The sequence below is a fragment of the Hyalella azteca genome, unplaced genomic scaffold (assembly GCF_000764305.2).
Source record: "Hyalella azteca isolate HAZT.00-mixed unplaced genomic scaffold, Hazt_2.0.2 contig10944, whole genome shotgun sequence".
Classification (NCBI taxonomy): domain Eukaryota; kingdom Metazoa; phylum Arthropoda; class Malacostraca; order Amphipoda; family Hyalellidae; genus Hyalella; species Hyalella azteca.
Genome location: NW_025940961.1, coordinates 56,767 through 73,733, shown reverse-complemented (window position 1 = coordinate 73,733; position 16,967 = coordinate 56,767). Strand labels below are relative to the sequence as shown.

Below are 16,967 nucleotides of genomic sequence, written 5' to 3'. Positions count from 1 at the left end.
TGTAAATAATACACTTGTATAATACGGGCCTACGACACACAAGCACACAAAGGGAACATTTAGCAGGAGATGACGTAACATTGATTAAGATCTCGTGCGTCAAGCTGAAACCGTATGAGGTAAGGAAAAGTTTGCGATTAGGATATTATAACTAATCAAATAGTTTAAAGCATAAAGAGCAGTGAAAATTAGCGGAATCAGGAGTCGATAAAAAATTTCAATAATCGATATACCATGCTCTAGGGACCTTTAATACTAAAATTAATTAGTTCAAATCAACGTGCAGTTTTCCCACAATTATTGAATCTATATACTGTAAATACACTTTCACTTCTGCATCAAAAACATGTAAAAAGCAAGAAACGCATGTATATTTAAATACTTTAAATACAGCATTGCCCGAAAAAAGAAAGCATAGAAATAATACGTGTATAAATTCGCAATTTCGTCAAGCTTATATGCCCTCACATCTGCAACACTCACAAGAAGTGGCATCAATAATATTTAAATCACCACGCTAATTAAGGAGTGACATGCAAAAAGCAGGATTAAGGATGCTCAAAATCAAAGGCCAGTCTTAGGTACAGCAAGCGGTAAGGTACATGCAACGGAGGACGAGATATAACGAACAAAAGTACGGTTTGACTGTAGGAATAATACTGAAATGTGAATTGTAGGAGTTGAGACAAGTAAGATGAAAGGGTATTGAGGAGCATAATAAACATAATTTTTGCATGGAAGGAGATTTACCAAAGTTTTTGTCAGCTTTAATTTGTCAATAAAATTTATAAATTAACAAACCCGGGAAAATCTTCTAGTCCATATGATTAAAAAACTTCAAATTACACCAATAATTTTTCACACAAAATTTTTTACAAAGAATACACAATATGTACACAAGTTCAACTCCGGAGATGACACAAACAATGTAAAATCAATAAAATTCGGTAGAGCATCGAAGGATGCGTCGATCGAAAAAGAAGGGTTGGGGACCTCATTCACTTCTCTTTCATCAATGAGAACAAAAGTGAAGCACAGTAAAGCTGATCTTAAATCGAACGTGAACCCGTAAAAATAATTCAAAGCTTTCAAGAAAACTTCTTCGCAGAGCCTGAGTACTCAAAGTGATGGACAACACGAAGCATCTGAGTCAAGCGCTCATCAAAAATACGCGAGTTAGCCTTGGTCGATTTGATTGATTAAATCGATGTCGGGCCATAAAATCGCACTAGATTCTTCTAAATTCTAGTTTTATTTATTTTTAAAATCCAGTTATTTTTAGTTTTGAAATTATATTAAAATAAATTCTATGAAATTGGCTTATTTGAGATGTTTGAAAGACATGAAGAATCATTTAAAGGGATAATGAAGTCTTTGTTTGAGACTATTAGTGCAATTTTCAGTTAATTATTACGGAAGGCCTAATTTCATCGGTTTTAGAATGAAATACTGACTATGAAATTTGAATTAACTACCGATAATATAATTCGTTTAAACTTGGATCAGCCAGCAAATCAAGTGTACTAAGCTCTTCAAAATACATAACAAACGTAAACACTTTAAAGAATATACACAAACTACAACCATAGCTTGAGCAACCAGGAAGTCTAAACCTCCACAAAACATCGATCGAGTTTTATATCGCGATGTGTTTGTTCTCAGGAGGCATACGGAAAACAAGCGCTTCTCTACCCAATCTTAAGCCGTCTGTTAACAGCCCTTAGGCGAAGAGCCTACATATAGCCTATTGTTACACACAATTAATCAGCACTTGCGATAAGCAGAATTCCAATGTTTGAAATCACATTGACAAAAAAAATTCCTGTACTATCAAAATATGTGCCAAAATTAGATAAAATTTTGCATTTTATGAGCTGCCAGTCAAGTCCCATACGCGCTAGCTCTGCGTTGATTTCTTACACAAAAGACGACAGAAAGCAAAGTCAAGTCTACCGTACACTACATTCCCCACCACAGTAGAGATACACTAACAGTAGTCTTGTAATGACGTAATGCTGGGATGCATTAACGGATTAAATTTTGCTACGATTATCACGAGCACAAAAGATAGCCCGGCTCAGTCGTGGTGAGAACAAGCAGAGTGCGGAAGAGCTTGTTGATAATATAAATTATCCGGACGCCATGGTCAAGTTCCCGCAGTGCGTTGACGAGTCACCAAATGTACTCATATCTATGCTCGATATGCATACGATCCACTAACGTGCAACCCACTTACAGACATTGGGACAAGCAAACGTTTCAATTTGAGCGATAACAGACACACGCCCGATTGCTTCATTGTAGTCTGGCGACTGGTAAAAGATAGGACTTACAGGAACTCTTTAAGACTCATTGATGAGTGACATTGCTAAGTGTCGGTGTTAAGCCAAAAAATTACAGGACAAGTCTATTTTGGGTTTCATTTTTCCATTCACCAAAGTTTTCTTCGTAAACTGTACAGTTGGTGACGTCAACACACTGCGGGTCTGAGGACAACCAAAAGACATACGCATGGCTTGACTCCTAAGAGGGTGACCACCCTGCCTTGAGTGAAGCATCAGGGCCCGATTTATCCACCCTGTGAGATGAAAACTTCTAAGATGAAGGAATGACAGCAGATAACATTACTTCGCGAAGCTTAGGAGTAACACCACACGAACACAATTAAATAAAATCACCTAGGAATATTAGACAATAATATATAATTAGTGTTTACACCAAGGAAATAGTTTCTACAAAAAATCACTGGATTCTCAGGAGTACACGACACAGTCACAATAAAAGAGTTAAAATAAGTAAATCAGTACCATAGTTACTTTTAATTGGGATAAAGCACATTTAAAATATAGGAAGTTTATGAACCGAAGGAAGTAAAACAGGCAAACGAAAAAAGGATAAAATCACATCAGATGTTAGCCCTCAATTGTGTGCATCTCTGTTCTACCTACGAAACGGTTATTTACAACAAGAACGAATCGGTACATTCCTAGAAGATCGAGCGCAATTGAGCGCAGCCTCAGACAATCAAGCGTCATGATTGCGTTTCGAACGATTAACGGATGCCGATCTCATGGAGCGTCTCAACTGAAAAGCATGAACTGTTTGCGCCAGATATTGACGTTCGCAGATGTGACGTACAATATAGGTACGAACGTTTGTGACGTACTCCATTGTGGAACTGGCATCATTGTTTAATAGAAACCTCATAAAAATATACGGTTGACCAGCATTGTAAATTTGTTCACCTCATAGCTCCATACGCTCACATCTAATTGTTTCACATCTTACGTTGCCATATCAAGGCCAACTGAGATCAGGTGACACCCAAAGCTTAAAAAACGTAGCCATTGAAGCGACGAGGATATCTATTCCGCGAGCAAAGTACATACAAATTAAATTTTATTATCGCAATCATCACAACGCATCAGGTATTGGAAGTTGTTACTAGTCCAATGTAATAATTATGTTCTCTCGGTAAAAAGAGTGGATGAGATTTCTCTCGACAAAAAGAAGAAAGTATCGTAATGAAAACGGAAATTTTATCTCGTGACTAGAAAATATTAACTATCATTTTAAACTTGAATAGTAAATCAATACATCTATCAATCGATATATGTACATAAGAAACGGAACAAACATAAGATATAATAATTTTTTCTTCGGTTTAATCAAATGGATCTGGAAGAAATCCTCCCTCACAAAGAGCAACTAAAAACAAAAATTTTTTCATGCGTGACAAAATACAGTTCCCGCTACATAACGAATTACTCACAGAAGCGACAACCAAAAGCTAAGCTAAGTATAATCAGTTTTAAGAATTACTTAATCGTGGAGGGATATTTAAAATAGGGATCGAACAAACCACAAGAAGTAACAATTCAAGTGAAATTACAACGAGTTTTAAATAATAATATTGTGAGGAATGCGATTCGTGATAGTAACATGAATGCTTGAGATTCGAAAATGTAATTTCATCACAACCTCAGCATGTCTTCACAAGCAGGGTGTCGTAAATACAAGGCTTGAGCCGCCAATGTCTTCATGTAGTTTGCTCAGAGGTTGTGCAATGAAACGATACTTGGGAGAATTTTATCTTCACACGGCCAAACTCATGAAATTTATTCCAGAATGGTTTGTGTCAAATTGTAGAATTATTCATGACATTGCTTGGAATTATATATCTCAAGAAAAATCATATGAACCATTACAATTAATTGGTGAGGTGTTGATAAAGCACAACTGCAAACAAATCGTCCTCGGAGAGGTGACAAATAACTGAGTGCAAGAAAAGATATCTATAAGTTATAATTGCTAATCCTAAAATACATCGCACATGGTCGAGCTATAATAAAAACCCATAGATGGTCACTCAAATAGCGAGCATGCACAATTTAACATGTTGAGGTACATAGTTTTCTTTGCATCACTCCTGGAATCAGTGTTAAATAGAGTGAAGACATCTTAAATTCATGCACCGCATCTAATGTACGAAAAATTGTTATCAAGCTTATCATTAGTTGTTTTCAAGCTAGCCTAACCTTTGATAGACAACACAACCATAAGTTAGCTCATTTTTTAGCTAACTCAGCTATTATCGCTAACTAACTTCGAGGTAACTAGCTTTAGCTTAGATAACTTAATCGTTCTCAGAGCAAAAATTTTTTTTACAATGCACGATTTAACGCCTCATTGAGATCATAACTGAACGGAAGGTTATGCATTAAATTTTATTTTAGAAAAAATGAATAGGAAAAAATCGGATGACCATAAATTTAGGCACTAATCCTATATTGATGAAAAAAAATAGAATTCCTGCGGGAGCTTATAACCAATACATTAAAAGTTTACAGGAATGATGACACTAAGAACAATCATTGATCAAGGAACGATTTAACGTCAACTGAACCTCACGTATTTTATAAATTTATTCGACGCTGTTACTCCACATTAACACGTCTATTATAATATTAATGACTTAATCAAGACAAAAAACGATTGCAATTAAGAAAATGAATCAGAAGCGAGGACATGGAGCACCGTGCGCTCACCAGGGTTGCGGGCATAGATCAAGAACATGTATCTGCCCCCCGAGCTCTCGTAATCTAGAGGCTCCTTGACGTAGACCAGGCCGCTGTGGTCAACTCCGAAGTGAGAGTCGCTCGACACGTATTCCACTATGCCGTTCTCGTCTATGTCGTCATCCGTTGCGTAAACCTGCACTAAAACTAATCAGTACGCAGGAACAACATTACCAGGAAATAATATTATTGTGCCAGCATATGTAATTATTATGCCACAGATCGATACAACCAGCGACGTCAATTCGACCAGTGACATTAAATTCTATGTTGTCTGCGTTTACGTTATTTTTCGTCAATGCCATTCATCTCAAATGGCCTTTAGCTGGAGTTACAGTCATTAACAGAGTTTAAAGCAAAGGGTTTTTACCTTTCACCCATCAATTATCATTAAAATTGAAAATTTCTACAATCACACCGACTAGATTTTTCCAATTAATCAATGATGATAACGGAAATTCGCACATGGCTCTATTGACGCGCTGTTAGCTATCCACGAATAGAGAATATTAAATAAATATCAACAACTATCCACTGATTTGCAGGTAATTAATTCGTTAAACTAACTGAGACAGTTTATGCTCAATTAAAAACGTTTCTGAATATTTTATTCAAATCAACTTTTTGATCTGAAGAAAAACATTCAAAACACATTTTGAAAATACAACCATATTCCGTATAGGGAATTTTCATTCATATGAATAGTCACTGAATATTAAGCGACTTGCGATCGACTTTCTTTTTGCCTCATACGTATTAGTTTTGAAAGAATTGAAGACGAAGATTCATTTTAAATGAAACCAGAAAGTTTACCTTAGGCGCATGCGATTACAGTGAAATGAGTTGTATTCCTCTACTTTCCAAAATTTAAATGGAAATACTATGACCTCTTTCAAAATATTCAAGTCAAAATTTTATACGGAAATTTCCTATTAAACAACTCACAAGAACCATTGGAAAGAATATTTTTGCCATTAATGTAGTATATTAAGTCTTTAAAAGAAATTATTTTGGTTAGCTGTTAAACATTTATTAAAACCGCAACAATAAATATAAGAAGCCCCGTTTTTCTGACCCACCAGGTTTGAAAGCATATGCAGTTGTCATTGAAGCAATAGTCGTCATTTAACCAAACAACAAGATTGACTTATTCCAGGAACTCACCGACATAACCGAGGAGGATACTGGCGCATTTTCGTCGATTGTGGCCTTATAGCTCTTCTGACGGAATTTCGGGAGGTGCATGTTGCCTGACGCCTGCTGCCCGCTCCATGAACTGTCGCGAACGCTGGACACACTCGGGGCGTCGGCGTGGTACCGCTCTATCGGCCACTCCGCCCGAGTTTGGTTCCTGGATATGCTTGCTTCGGGACGAGTAGAGTCGTCAGGTTGGCGGAACGGAGCAGTGTCGAAATTTTTCCATACTGCCTTCTCGTGATGCCTGTTTCTTTGATAATGTCGCCTGTGTCGACCAGTTCCTTCATTATGCGGTTTGTTTCTTTGTCTTTTCTGGTCATGATGCTTACCCGGATGTGTAGAATGTTTTCTTGGATGCTTACTTCCTCCGCTGTGTTTAAACGAAGAAGATCCCGGCGCATGTTTATCTGAAGAATGTAGCCGTGATATCTTGGATTTTCTTTTCGTCAATCCCCATGCTTCATTGTTCTTATCATTTCTATTGTTCAAATTCAGAGAAACAGAATCGCGAATCTCTGAGTTAACATCGACGGTTTCAGGCGGTTGATGGAAAGCATAATCCTCATCCACATGTGAGAGGGAGAAGCTGTACCGACCACCCGCATTATCTGCATCGGATGAGCAGTTGTGGTAATTAAGCGCGCTTTTAGGATTCTCAAGTCCCTGAGGGAGGCTTTGGAGGCTGCCAGGAGAACTGGGCTCAAAGCTTCTGTTAATTTTAAAGTCGGGATTTATAGCGTTGGATGAAAGAGGCAGTGCAATGAAAGCGTGACTGCGAGGCTTCTCGTTGCCAAACAAAGGCACATGAGGAAAATAAAGTTTCCTAGAAGATGACACGTTATGAGAGTATGCGAAATTATCGTTAAACAAATGCAACGTAAAATTAAAGGGAGATGGAGACTTTATAACTGGGGGTTTATGTACAAAGAGATTCTTGTGAGAAGAAATCGTATCATTGGTGCTCATGAGTCTTACAGTCGACAACCTCGAAGTAATATTTACAATTTTACTATTGGGCTTATCTAAACCTGTTAAGTCTTGATTATTTATGTGGAGTAAATCTAAGAAGGAACTGTTATTTTGAATTATAGCATTTTCCTTTCGATGTTGGGGCTTAATACGTTTTAAATGTTTCAGTTTAGTTATGAGTCTCTGGTATATGTTGACAGCGTTGCTTGGATTGGGATTAAAATCCGAGTGAAGCAATCTGTCGAACGGCCGAAGATGATTCACATGCTTTGATTGCTTGACTTCAGCCAAATTTGAACGAGACTCAGTATGATGTGTGTTGCTGTAATTACTAGTATTTAGATCAAGATTGTTTTTAGGTTGTTTATGGGAGATTTGGATAGTAGAACAATTAGCCAAATGACATTTTCGTTGGTGCACTGGTTTATTAGTCAATGGAGTTTGCTGAAACTGTGAATGGTGATGAAAAATGTGATGAAATGAATGATATTTGCGAGCATGAGGCAAAGCTAGATGATGGTGTTGGGCTAGTGTGTGTGGTGTTGAGGATTGTGTGTGTGGTGTTGAGGATTGTGTTTGTGGTGCTGAGGATTGTGTGTTTGGTGTTGAGGATTGTGTGTGTGGTGTTGAGGATTGTGTTTGTGGTGCTGAGGATTGTGTTTGTGGTGTTGAGGATTGTGTGTGTGGTGTTGAGGATTGTGTGTGTGGTGTTGAGGATTGTGTTTGTGTGACGAGACGCTTACTCTGTTGTGTGCGCTGCCACCACGCGCTGCTGCCGCTCCCTCGCGTCGACTGGGCTGCCGCTGCAACAAATAAAAAATCTAATAACACTCAAGCTAGAGGAAATTAAATTCAAATATTCATTTCATGCATCAGTTAAATTTAAATTATTTGAATAATAAATTTTCTGACGGTGCGCTCATAAAAATTACATAATGACGCGTTCACAATGTTTTTGAATGCACTGAATTTCTTCGTTATCCAACATTTCGAATGGGACTCACAAACTGGCCAATCAGAGCTCAAATAAATGAACAACCGCTGTTATAAATAAACTTGACTTTTTATATTTTCGATGGAATAAATGTAAAACAAAAATATATTCCTCACACTTGTTCCTGTTAAAAAGCAGATACAAAAACTTGCAATTAGTTTCGAATTATCGTGAGTTCAGAGCTCGCAAGGTGCGCATTCTTTTCTTAAAGAATCGAGCAATTTTTTTTTTTGCTTATGCGTTTCCATGACTTTGAAGAGAACGAAGCCATTTTAGGCTCTGTTGTTGCCTTGCGCTTCAGGAAAATTAGTGTGGCTGAGTGCAAAGCGTGCAGCCCTCTTTGCTTGCTGGGACTTCATTAACTTCATTAGAAAATTCTGTAAACGAGGGAAGATTGACCCCCAAAAAACAGCCAACGAGCGCCGAGCGAAAGATGACACATCGGCTCAGCTGGTTACAGTGAACAAGCGATGTCAGTGAGTCCTGCTTAAAACTTTCAGAATTTTAAAAGAGCGAGTCAAACATTTTCTGAAAACGCGCAAGCAGTTCGAAATTTTGTAGCAATACCAGATTAGGAGACCGAAAGTGTTGAGAATACTTTAAGTGTTGGGAATATCTTAAGAAGTCACCAGAAATAACTTGCATGCATTGCTTAGAACCTTTAAACATTCTGACAACTAACGAGATTTATTAAAATTCATGAACTTCATTCCTACTCTAAATCAAGCTTTATACTACCGAATATTCAAAGAAATTATACACGATCCATTCTTGTATGAAAGAAATAGAAGAATATACATATATGTATACCTGAATACGTACTCTAAAGTTCACAGTCGTAATTTAAAATTGTTTAATATCACAAGAACGCTAATGCCACTTTGGAGGGCCGGACTTCCCATTATGATATTGAAAATGATTCAAGGACTTGATCTTGTCCGAACAGGTCGTCTATACTCTATATCTGCGCAATGAACTAATCAAGGTGATCTTGCGGCCACGCCCACAAGGCAGAGCCACGCCATAATGCACGCTATTTGACGGCCATGAGCAGCGGAAAAGAAAACAAAATTTAGTTTCGATTTTCAACGAATTGTGCGAATTCAGCTAGATAAAGAAACAGACGAGTACAACATAAAGCAGGAGAGCGGCAACACATGACTCGCTCAAATAGCCGAGGTGAGATACAGAGATTAGTGTAGGAACGTTAGCAAGCTCTCCCACGTTGTTGCTCGCCGATGAAGGTTCAATCAATAATGGATTTTTTATTGTGAAGATTGACTTGATTTACGAAATAAAGTAAGATGTCTTATAGCAGGAAGGTGATGACGTGAAAAATTATTCACGTGCGATTTCCCTAAAATTATATTGCAACGGAATGCGAGATCTAGCACATTTTTCACTCGAATATGATGAGGACAAGACAAAGACGCTCTAACTTTGGAAACATTCGATTATGCCAGTTTTCAAAATTCAGAAAGGCTTTTCGATATAAAACTCAGAAAATACTTTCACTGTACCGCGATTGACCTGAACTAAAGCATAATATAATCAAGCGACATATGTTTTAACCAGGAACTGTCAAGCTTCAAATCCTGCCTAAAAGCATTTGCCATTCAAAAAAAGTAACAACAAACAGCACAAATACAGGGCCAAGAAGCACAACATGGAGCAAGCAGCTGAAGCCCTGCCTTGTTGCTAGTACACAGTCTAGATTGCAATCACGTGCGCTGTGTTTGCGATGCACTTCTAGAGAGCGCGACACGAGGCCGGCCGGTCGTCACAGGTGTGCACTGCAGTCATCCTTAGCGCGGAGACCGTTACGTAATGACAAGGATCGGCTACTGAGCTGCTTGACATATCGTGAGATAGCAAATGATGCTTCATATTTAGTATTATTACAAGAGGCGAACTTTCAGTGATTAAAAATTCCAACAAACAAACAATTTTGGTTACTTCAAATATATAAGGATCCGTACTGGTATTAATGTTATGTATTAAAGCTATTTAAGACAGAATGCAACGCTAGATCTGATAACCTCATTAGAAATTGAAATGCTGCTTACTTACATACTTAAAACAGAAAGAGCAACTCACGAATAAAATTCTATACCGCCGCTCTGAATAAATTCATTTGAAAGGGACGAGACTCCCCCGCACAAGAATAGCCCGTTTAACGGAAGGCATGTTCCGCAAAATTCAGACATTTGAATGTTGGGTAATAGGTTAGAGGCTCACAAACGCTCAACAAGGTATTCTAAAAGTTTATGCAGTGTAAAGCATAATGATTAAGATACGTGAAAAAACAGGTAGATAAAAACCCTCGAATATTTGCTTTATGCTGAAAGGTTTTCTATGTAACCACCGTTGTGTGTTAGCATTAAGTCAAAAGTCATTTATTTGTTAAGATATTGTGATGTACAGCTCGTACTAATCAATCCATCGTATTACTAATTAATCTATTCTACACTATCCAGTTCCTTATATACCTAGCTGAAATTCTTGCACAGCAATTCAAATAAAATCATTGAAATAACGTGTCGTCAATTTTATGTTTCACATAATTTCCGATGAACTCGCCTAGTTTTTATAAAAAAGCAACGAATGATTCAGAACTAGAAGAGAAAATTGAAAATGAACCTCGCAGTAGGCACAAGCGCTTAATAATAATGATCGTTTCAATTGGCTCCGCTCGTAACCACAGAAATATAAAGAATATCCAAAGAAAGCGAATTTGGCAGAAGCCAGGGCCTAAATTTCGAGATGGTAAACTGTTATAGCAATTTAACGAGGACTTGAAAGACTGAAGAATTTCCATGAGTTCGATGAAATCAAAACTCTGTCGCAAGCGAAAAAAATTCATCATCAAATAGCAAATAAAAGCCGCCTGCCAGGAATAATGGCTTCCGGGCATTGACAATTCAGCTCTGAGAACTCATAAAAAATAGAATAGCTTTCAGCTGCAGAACAAACGGTTCAAAATGTTCCAAGAGCCGACTGCTTATTTTTGTGTCCAAAATCAACACTACATTTACCGTTATAAGGACTTTAAAAAAAAAACAGGTACTAGGAACAATGATTAAATGGCATCTCTTTCAGAAACGGGCGAAGACATGGGTCTTAAAAAATAAACTACAGTGATGGATCAAAATGAACTGATGGTAGAGAAGGTAATCGGCCATTTACTGAGGGTCAGAGGAAGTTTGGCTAGAGTTGGCATATAGGGCGAAGCCCGGTCATGATTGGGCTCTCTCGTGACCACAAGCCCTAAAACAACGCCCTGCTGCCCACTGGGCGGCGAGCTGGACAGCTGCTCGTGTGTCTCACTTCGCACGTCGGGCTTGCTGCAGGTTGGCAGTTATATGGCGGCAATCGTCCTGCCTACAAGGGATAACAGAGCTTTCAAAGAGCTTTAATTTTTTGCAGTAAGAAGGTCATAAATTTTAAAAATACACAGGGATAGGTTTTGAATTTATGCAATATAACATCTAGTATGAAAAGTCTGCAGTAGCGCCACGTTTGGCCCAGGTAGATCAATTGTCGATCAACTCTGGAGAAAGCGACTCACAACGAGGAAAACGTAGCGACATCTTGAGATTTGAAAAATTAGGCAGAGCGAAAATAATTTTACAGTATAACTCAAGTTCATAACTAAAATTGAATTTTGCGAGAAGACTAATAATATGTATATACGCATATATACAGGAGATTTGAGCAGGTATATCGCGTGATTTGCAGGCGTCAGAGTGACATAAATCTTGGGGTGCAGAGCTGGGGCGGTGTTTTTTGTAGTACCGGGATGGGCGGGAAATGTTCTGATACCGTGTCCGACTCCAATAAACAAGTCAGGTTATTTTTGCTCAATTACTAGACTAGTGTTCCTTTGCTTCCTAGAGCGAACCGAACCCCAAAGAGAATAACAAGTCTAGGTCGTGAGCACGAAGCCACGAATGTGGTTAAAGCAAAGAAAACGAACGGATCAATTCGAATGACAGAAGTGAAAAGTTATTTTAACGATAGAAGCTGTGGAGAAAACTAAAGGCCTTCAGAAATAATGAGATGTGGCTACGCACAACGAAAATGAACCGCACATCGAAGTTTAACCCAGCACTGCAATTCGAGATTTTTAAATGTTTATTCGCATTAAATTTCCAAATTGTATTTAAGCATATTAACATTACGTTAACATGAACAATATCTGTTACGTCTCGCTCGATATCGTGTGAAGCATTACTCGATCTCTTGTGAAGCATTACTCGATCTCTTGTGAAGCATTACTCGATCTCTTGTGAAGCATTACTCGATCTCTTGTGAAGCATTACTCGATCTCTTGTGAAGCATTACTCGATCTCTTGTGAAGCATTACTCGATCTCTTGNGACCTCTTGTGAAGCATCGCTTGATCTCTTGTGAAGCATCGCTTGATCTCTTGTGAAGCATCGCTTTATCTCTTGTGAAGCATCGCTTGATCTCTTGTGAAGCATTGCTCGATCTCTTGTGAAGCATTGCTTGATCTCTTGTGAAGCATCGCTTGATCTCCTGCTCTCAAACTGACGATAAGAAAGTGCAATCCACGAGACCCCAAAGTCTCATTCCGGAACTTCGGAGCTTTTGCGTGAGAAAAAATTCTTCATCGGCCACACTGAAGAATGAAGCCAGTTTTGCTGATCCGCGGGTAACTGAGCACAGAAATGTAACCTGAACAATTCCTAACTTGGAACTCGTTTAACATGGAACATTTATTTCTCGATCCCTGGAGTACGGGAGCCATAATGACTGATTTCGGTCTCTGGCTTGCTTTCTATATGGACAAGACAGAAAAAAATGTTTGTTTGTCTGCCACAATTTTTAAATTTGTAAAAAATCTACTTCATTTAGCCCGTGCTTGAAAAAGATTTTTTTTTCGCTTCCTGGAATCTCAAATTAAATATAGTAAATAGTCTGAATAAATTAATGATGTAATGATTTAAAATCATAAAAATCAACGAACAAAATTTATTGACGAAACTAGTCGAAAAGACATTATAACTAATTCATTCCTATTTCTGGGCGTACAATTTTACAGTCTACAAATACACTTAGAGACCGCATGTGGGTAAATTCAAGCCAAGAAACGAGTTTAGAGACCTTGGTAACTATCGGTCAGTCGGCGCCGCGGGGAGAGGCCAGCAGAGGCGGGCTGGGCCCTGAGCCTCTTAAGACGGGGCTAAGAAAACACTCAAAAAGCCCCCGACATCCCCAGCCTCTGATCCTGGCCGAGCGAAAAAAGAAATTGCTTCCACTAAATAGAGGTCGCAATAGTGAAGAGAAAAGGAAATTAGACCACATAAATGAGTTCGAGTGAAATTTGGATGGATGCAACTTATTATTAATTTCCATCGGCAACGAAGAGGAAGCGTCCAGAAGCCGATTAGAATGAAGAAATAACCGACAAAAATACTAATTTATGCGGCGAGGCTTGGCTAAATTGAAAGATACGTTCTGAGGTTTGAAGAATTAGTAAACGCGACATTCCATGTGCTTAATAATACACAGCAATTACGATACGTAAAATGCAAGTATTTTAAATGGGTCGTACATATGATAACTATGACAAGTTTATAGGACCGCGACACCTCAGTTTAGTCAGACCGTCTCCCTGCCCGTGCTGGGATGGCCTTCTTCTAGCGTCGCGTTGTGACGTACTAATGCTGCACGTCGACACCAAAATGATGAACGACTCAAACAGGATTACGGATTTTTAAAAGATCTCAGATGAATAGGCTTCTTAATATTAAAACCTTGTTCGCCAGTCAGCTTCGCTAGGGTGTCGCGGTAACGCTTCACTAACCTCCCTCAAAAATGGATCGAGCGAGGATTTTTTTTCATAAATGTGCGGAACACTCTGATATTCTGTGACAAAAAATTCAGACGGAATCCCACATCAACATTTAAGAAATGATCGATATCAAAATTTCCCTGCTTGATGTTTTTTTTCAGGTAATTTTGATGAAAGTTCTCGACTTTAAAATTCTATTTATTCAATTTAGATTTGTAAACCCTAATTAGAATTAGGGTTTACAAATCTAAATTGAATAAAATAAAAAAAATAAAATTCTTTGATATTCAATTTAGATTTGTAAACCCTAATTCTAATTAGGGTTTACAAATCTAAATTGAATAAATAGAATTTTAAAGTCGAGAACTTTCATCAAAATTACCTGAAAAAAAATCAAGCAGGGAAATTTTGATATCGATCATTTCTTAAATGTTGATGTGGGATTCTGTTCTTACATGTCTAGAGCTAAAATAAAACGGAAATCATTTCTATAAATTTTGTAGCACATGCATTGGCTCAGGAGCCACATAATATAGGAATATTTTCTAGACCAGCCTGAGTATTTCACATAACAGAGCAATCTTCACCCTGGATTGATGGTGGAATTACGACGCATAAATAACCTCACAGTCCGTCGTAAATTGTGCAGAAATGCACATGCGATGCGATGACGCCATGTCAGACTCGACTTCAAGGCAGGCTTCATCGACCGAAAGCTACCAGTTGTTCAACTTGAATTGCAATGAATAGAGTAATGAATTAGAACCATGAAATGAGCGAGGTGACATGAGTTACAATATGTTCTCAATCATCCGTATGATAATATTAAAACATATGTACTTCGCTACACACAGAAACAATTATTTCAAGATGTCAATTCATATGTTTTTTCCTTTTGTTTCGACAGTTCCGATCCGGAACCGTCGGAGAAGATCCAGTGCTGTATTTCGAAATCATTTTCACCAAACAATTAAAAGCCTCCAAGCTGCAAAAATTATAAATGTTTAATTAATAAATTGAGTTAGACAAAGGCTGCTTTTCTTACTCACCCATTCATTATCGACATTAGCTTCACCTGACCGGTTCTATGCGAAGACTATTAAATCCCAGCTTAGGTTATTGGCTTTAGTCAGCTCAGTTTCAGCATTTCTCGAGAGCCAACATCTATGAAAGCAATACAGTTTTCCAGTCATTAATTAGGGGCCAGGTCGCCCCACTGCTCCTGCTTTCTCTTCACTTCTTTGATCCGGAAATCATTAATTTTAGCGCATCACAATAGGCAGTAGGAAGAAAGCTACGCTTCGTAATTACTTTGTCCCATTAAGACAGTTTCATTAAAGATTTAAGAAGAAGATATCGTGCGACGGTGCGAGTGAGAATAGGAGTTGCCACAACATGATCAGTATACACATTTACAATCACTGCAGAGGTGCCATTTGTTGAAAACAATGATTTTCATGAATGAATTTTAAACTGCTGTTTTCTGTTCAATTCACATTAAGGTCCAACGAACAGTTAACTATCGTCAACAATTGATCCATCAGTGTACGAACGACTGGTCAGGAGCAAACGAAGGTTACACTGAAAAAGTGCGGGGCTCGACTAATGAAAAAATATTCCGCTTGGACTTCAGGGGATTAGCTTACTAGTGAAAGCTCAGAAGAGAAAATTCACTAAGCTTGTGAGATTTTAAAAATTTCGTCGGCTTGCTGTGCTAAATATGGAGTTTGGTATGAAAATCGCAAAATAAATCGTAGCACAGGCATATAGAATCTGAAAATACTTAAATCAAAAAAAGATGAGGTGATTCAATTGATCTAAAAAGCGATTTGAATGCAAATTTAAACAGATCAAAAGTGCAAAAAAAATTTCCCCAATTTCTGGGGCTACATTTGTTGGGACTAACGCAACAGAAAGAGATGAAGGAAAAATTACTGCCGCATTGACACAAAAAGTTAAATGCAGGTGAATTTGATGAGGAAATTTAAAATTATGTTTAAAATGCCAGTTTCATTGCTATTTAATTTTTACATTGAAGGAGCCCGCGCATACATGAAAATAATGAATTCTGAAACACTTTTGCCGGAAATTTCCCACCGTTGCTCATCGTTCTTTATTTCATTAACATTGTTTCACTAGAAGAAGCTTACTACTTAATGTATAAATATGAGGTATAAATAAGTTAAAGTTCAATCTAGGGTAAGTTTAATGGCGAATGTTAGGGTAGTTTGAGTTCTCCCGGTTTTTACTTGAAAAGACTTCGGACTAATAGACGGCCGAGCACGCAGCTGTGATTGTTGGGTCAAGAGATTTGTGCCGCTGTTACTTCTCCTGCAGTTTTCAACTCTAAGTCTAAAATCTTCCTTAAATATTAATGAGTCTATCCATGTTTCGTGTGACCGAGTTTCATTCGTTTTGATAAGTTTTCTCAAATCTATGCATTATTATCACGTGAGAGGCTTCTGAATTGCATTCTGTTGATTAATTTAATGCTATACTTGAATTAAATATCCAACTCAACTTCTGCAGTTTTCTTCGAGTTGCTCTGACCTTGCAATTTATTCACTGCCTTGTCTACGATAATATGAAATTAGTCATGCTCATTCATGCCGGTCTCTGTTTGAAGAAAAAAGGTACACATATTGAATGAAGGTAAATAATTTATCCACACAATGTCCAAAGTTTAAATGCAGACAAGTTATCCCCAAAGAATATGTTGGTTAGCTTGATGATATCACAGCAGCGATGAAGGGATACTCTCATAAAGTCAAAACTTTAAAAAAATTCTCAAAGTTTGAGCAAAAGACTTCCCCCAAAACCGCTCGCAGCCACCGTTTTGGGTGGATTATGTATTCCGGTTTGTAATTTGATTTCCGCCCCACCGCCGCAAAAGCGACCAAAACTAACCTAAG

General features: G+C 37.9%; 1 protein-coding gene across 1 annotated transcript in view; it reads right to left on the bottom strand.

Moving 5' to 3' along the window:
• Window positions 1-6,434, bottom strand: part of LOC108670433 (DE-cadherin) — a 38,383-nt gene extending 31,949 nt beyond the window's left edge. The window contains exons 1-2 of the mRNA XM_047882638.1: window positions 6,243-6,434; window positions 5,049-5,214 (exon numbers count right to left, since the gene is read on the bottom strand). Of these exons, the coding sequence (XP_047738594.1) occupies window positions 5,049-5,214; window positions 6,243-6,323 (247 nt within the window). The 5' untranslated portion in view covers window positions 6,324-6,434. The remainder of the gene's footprint in view (window positions 1-5,048; window positions 5,215-6,242) is intronic.
• Between the last annotated feature and the right edge of the window lie 10,533 nt (window positions 6,435-16,967).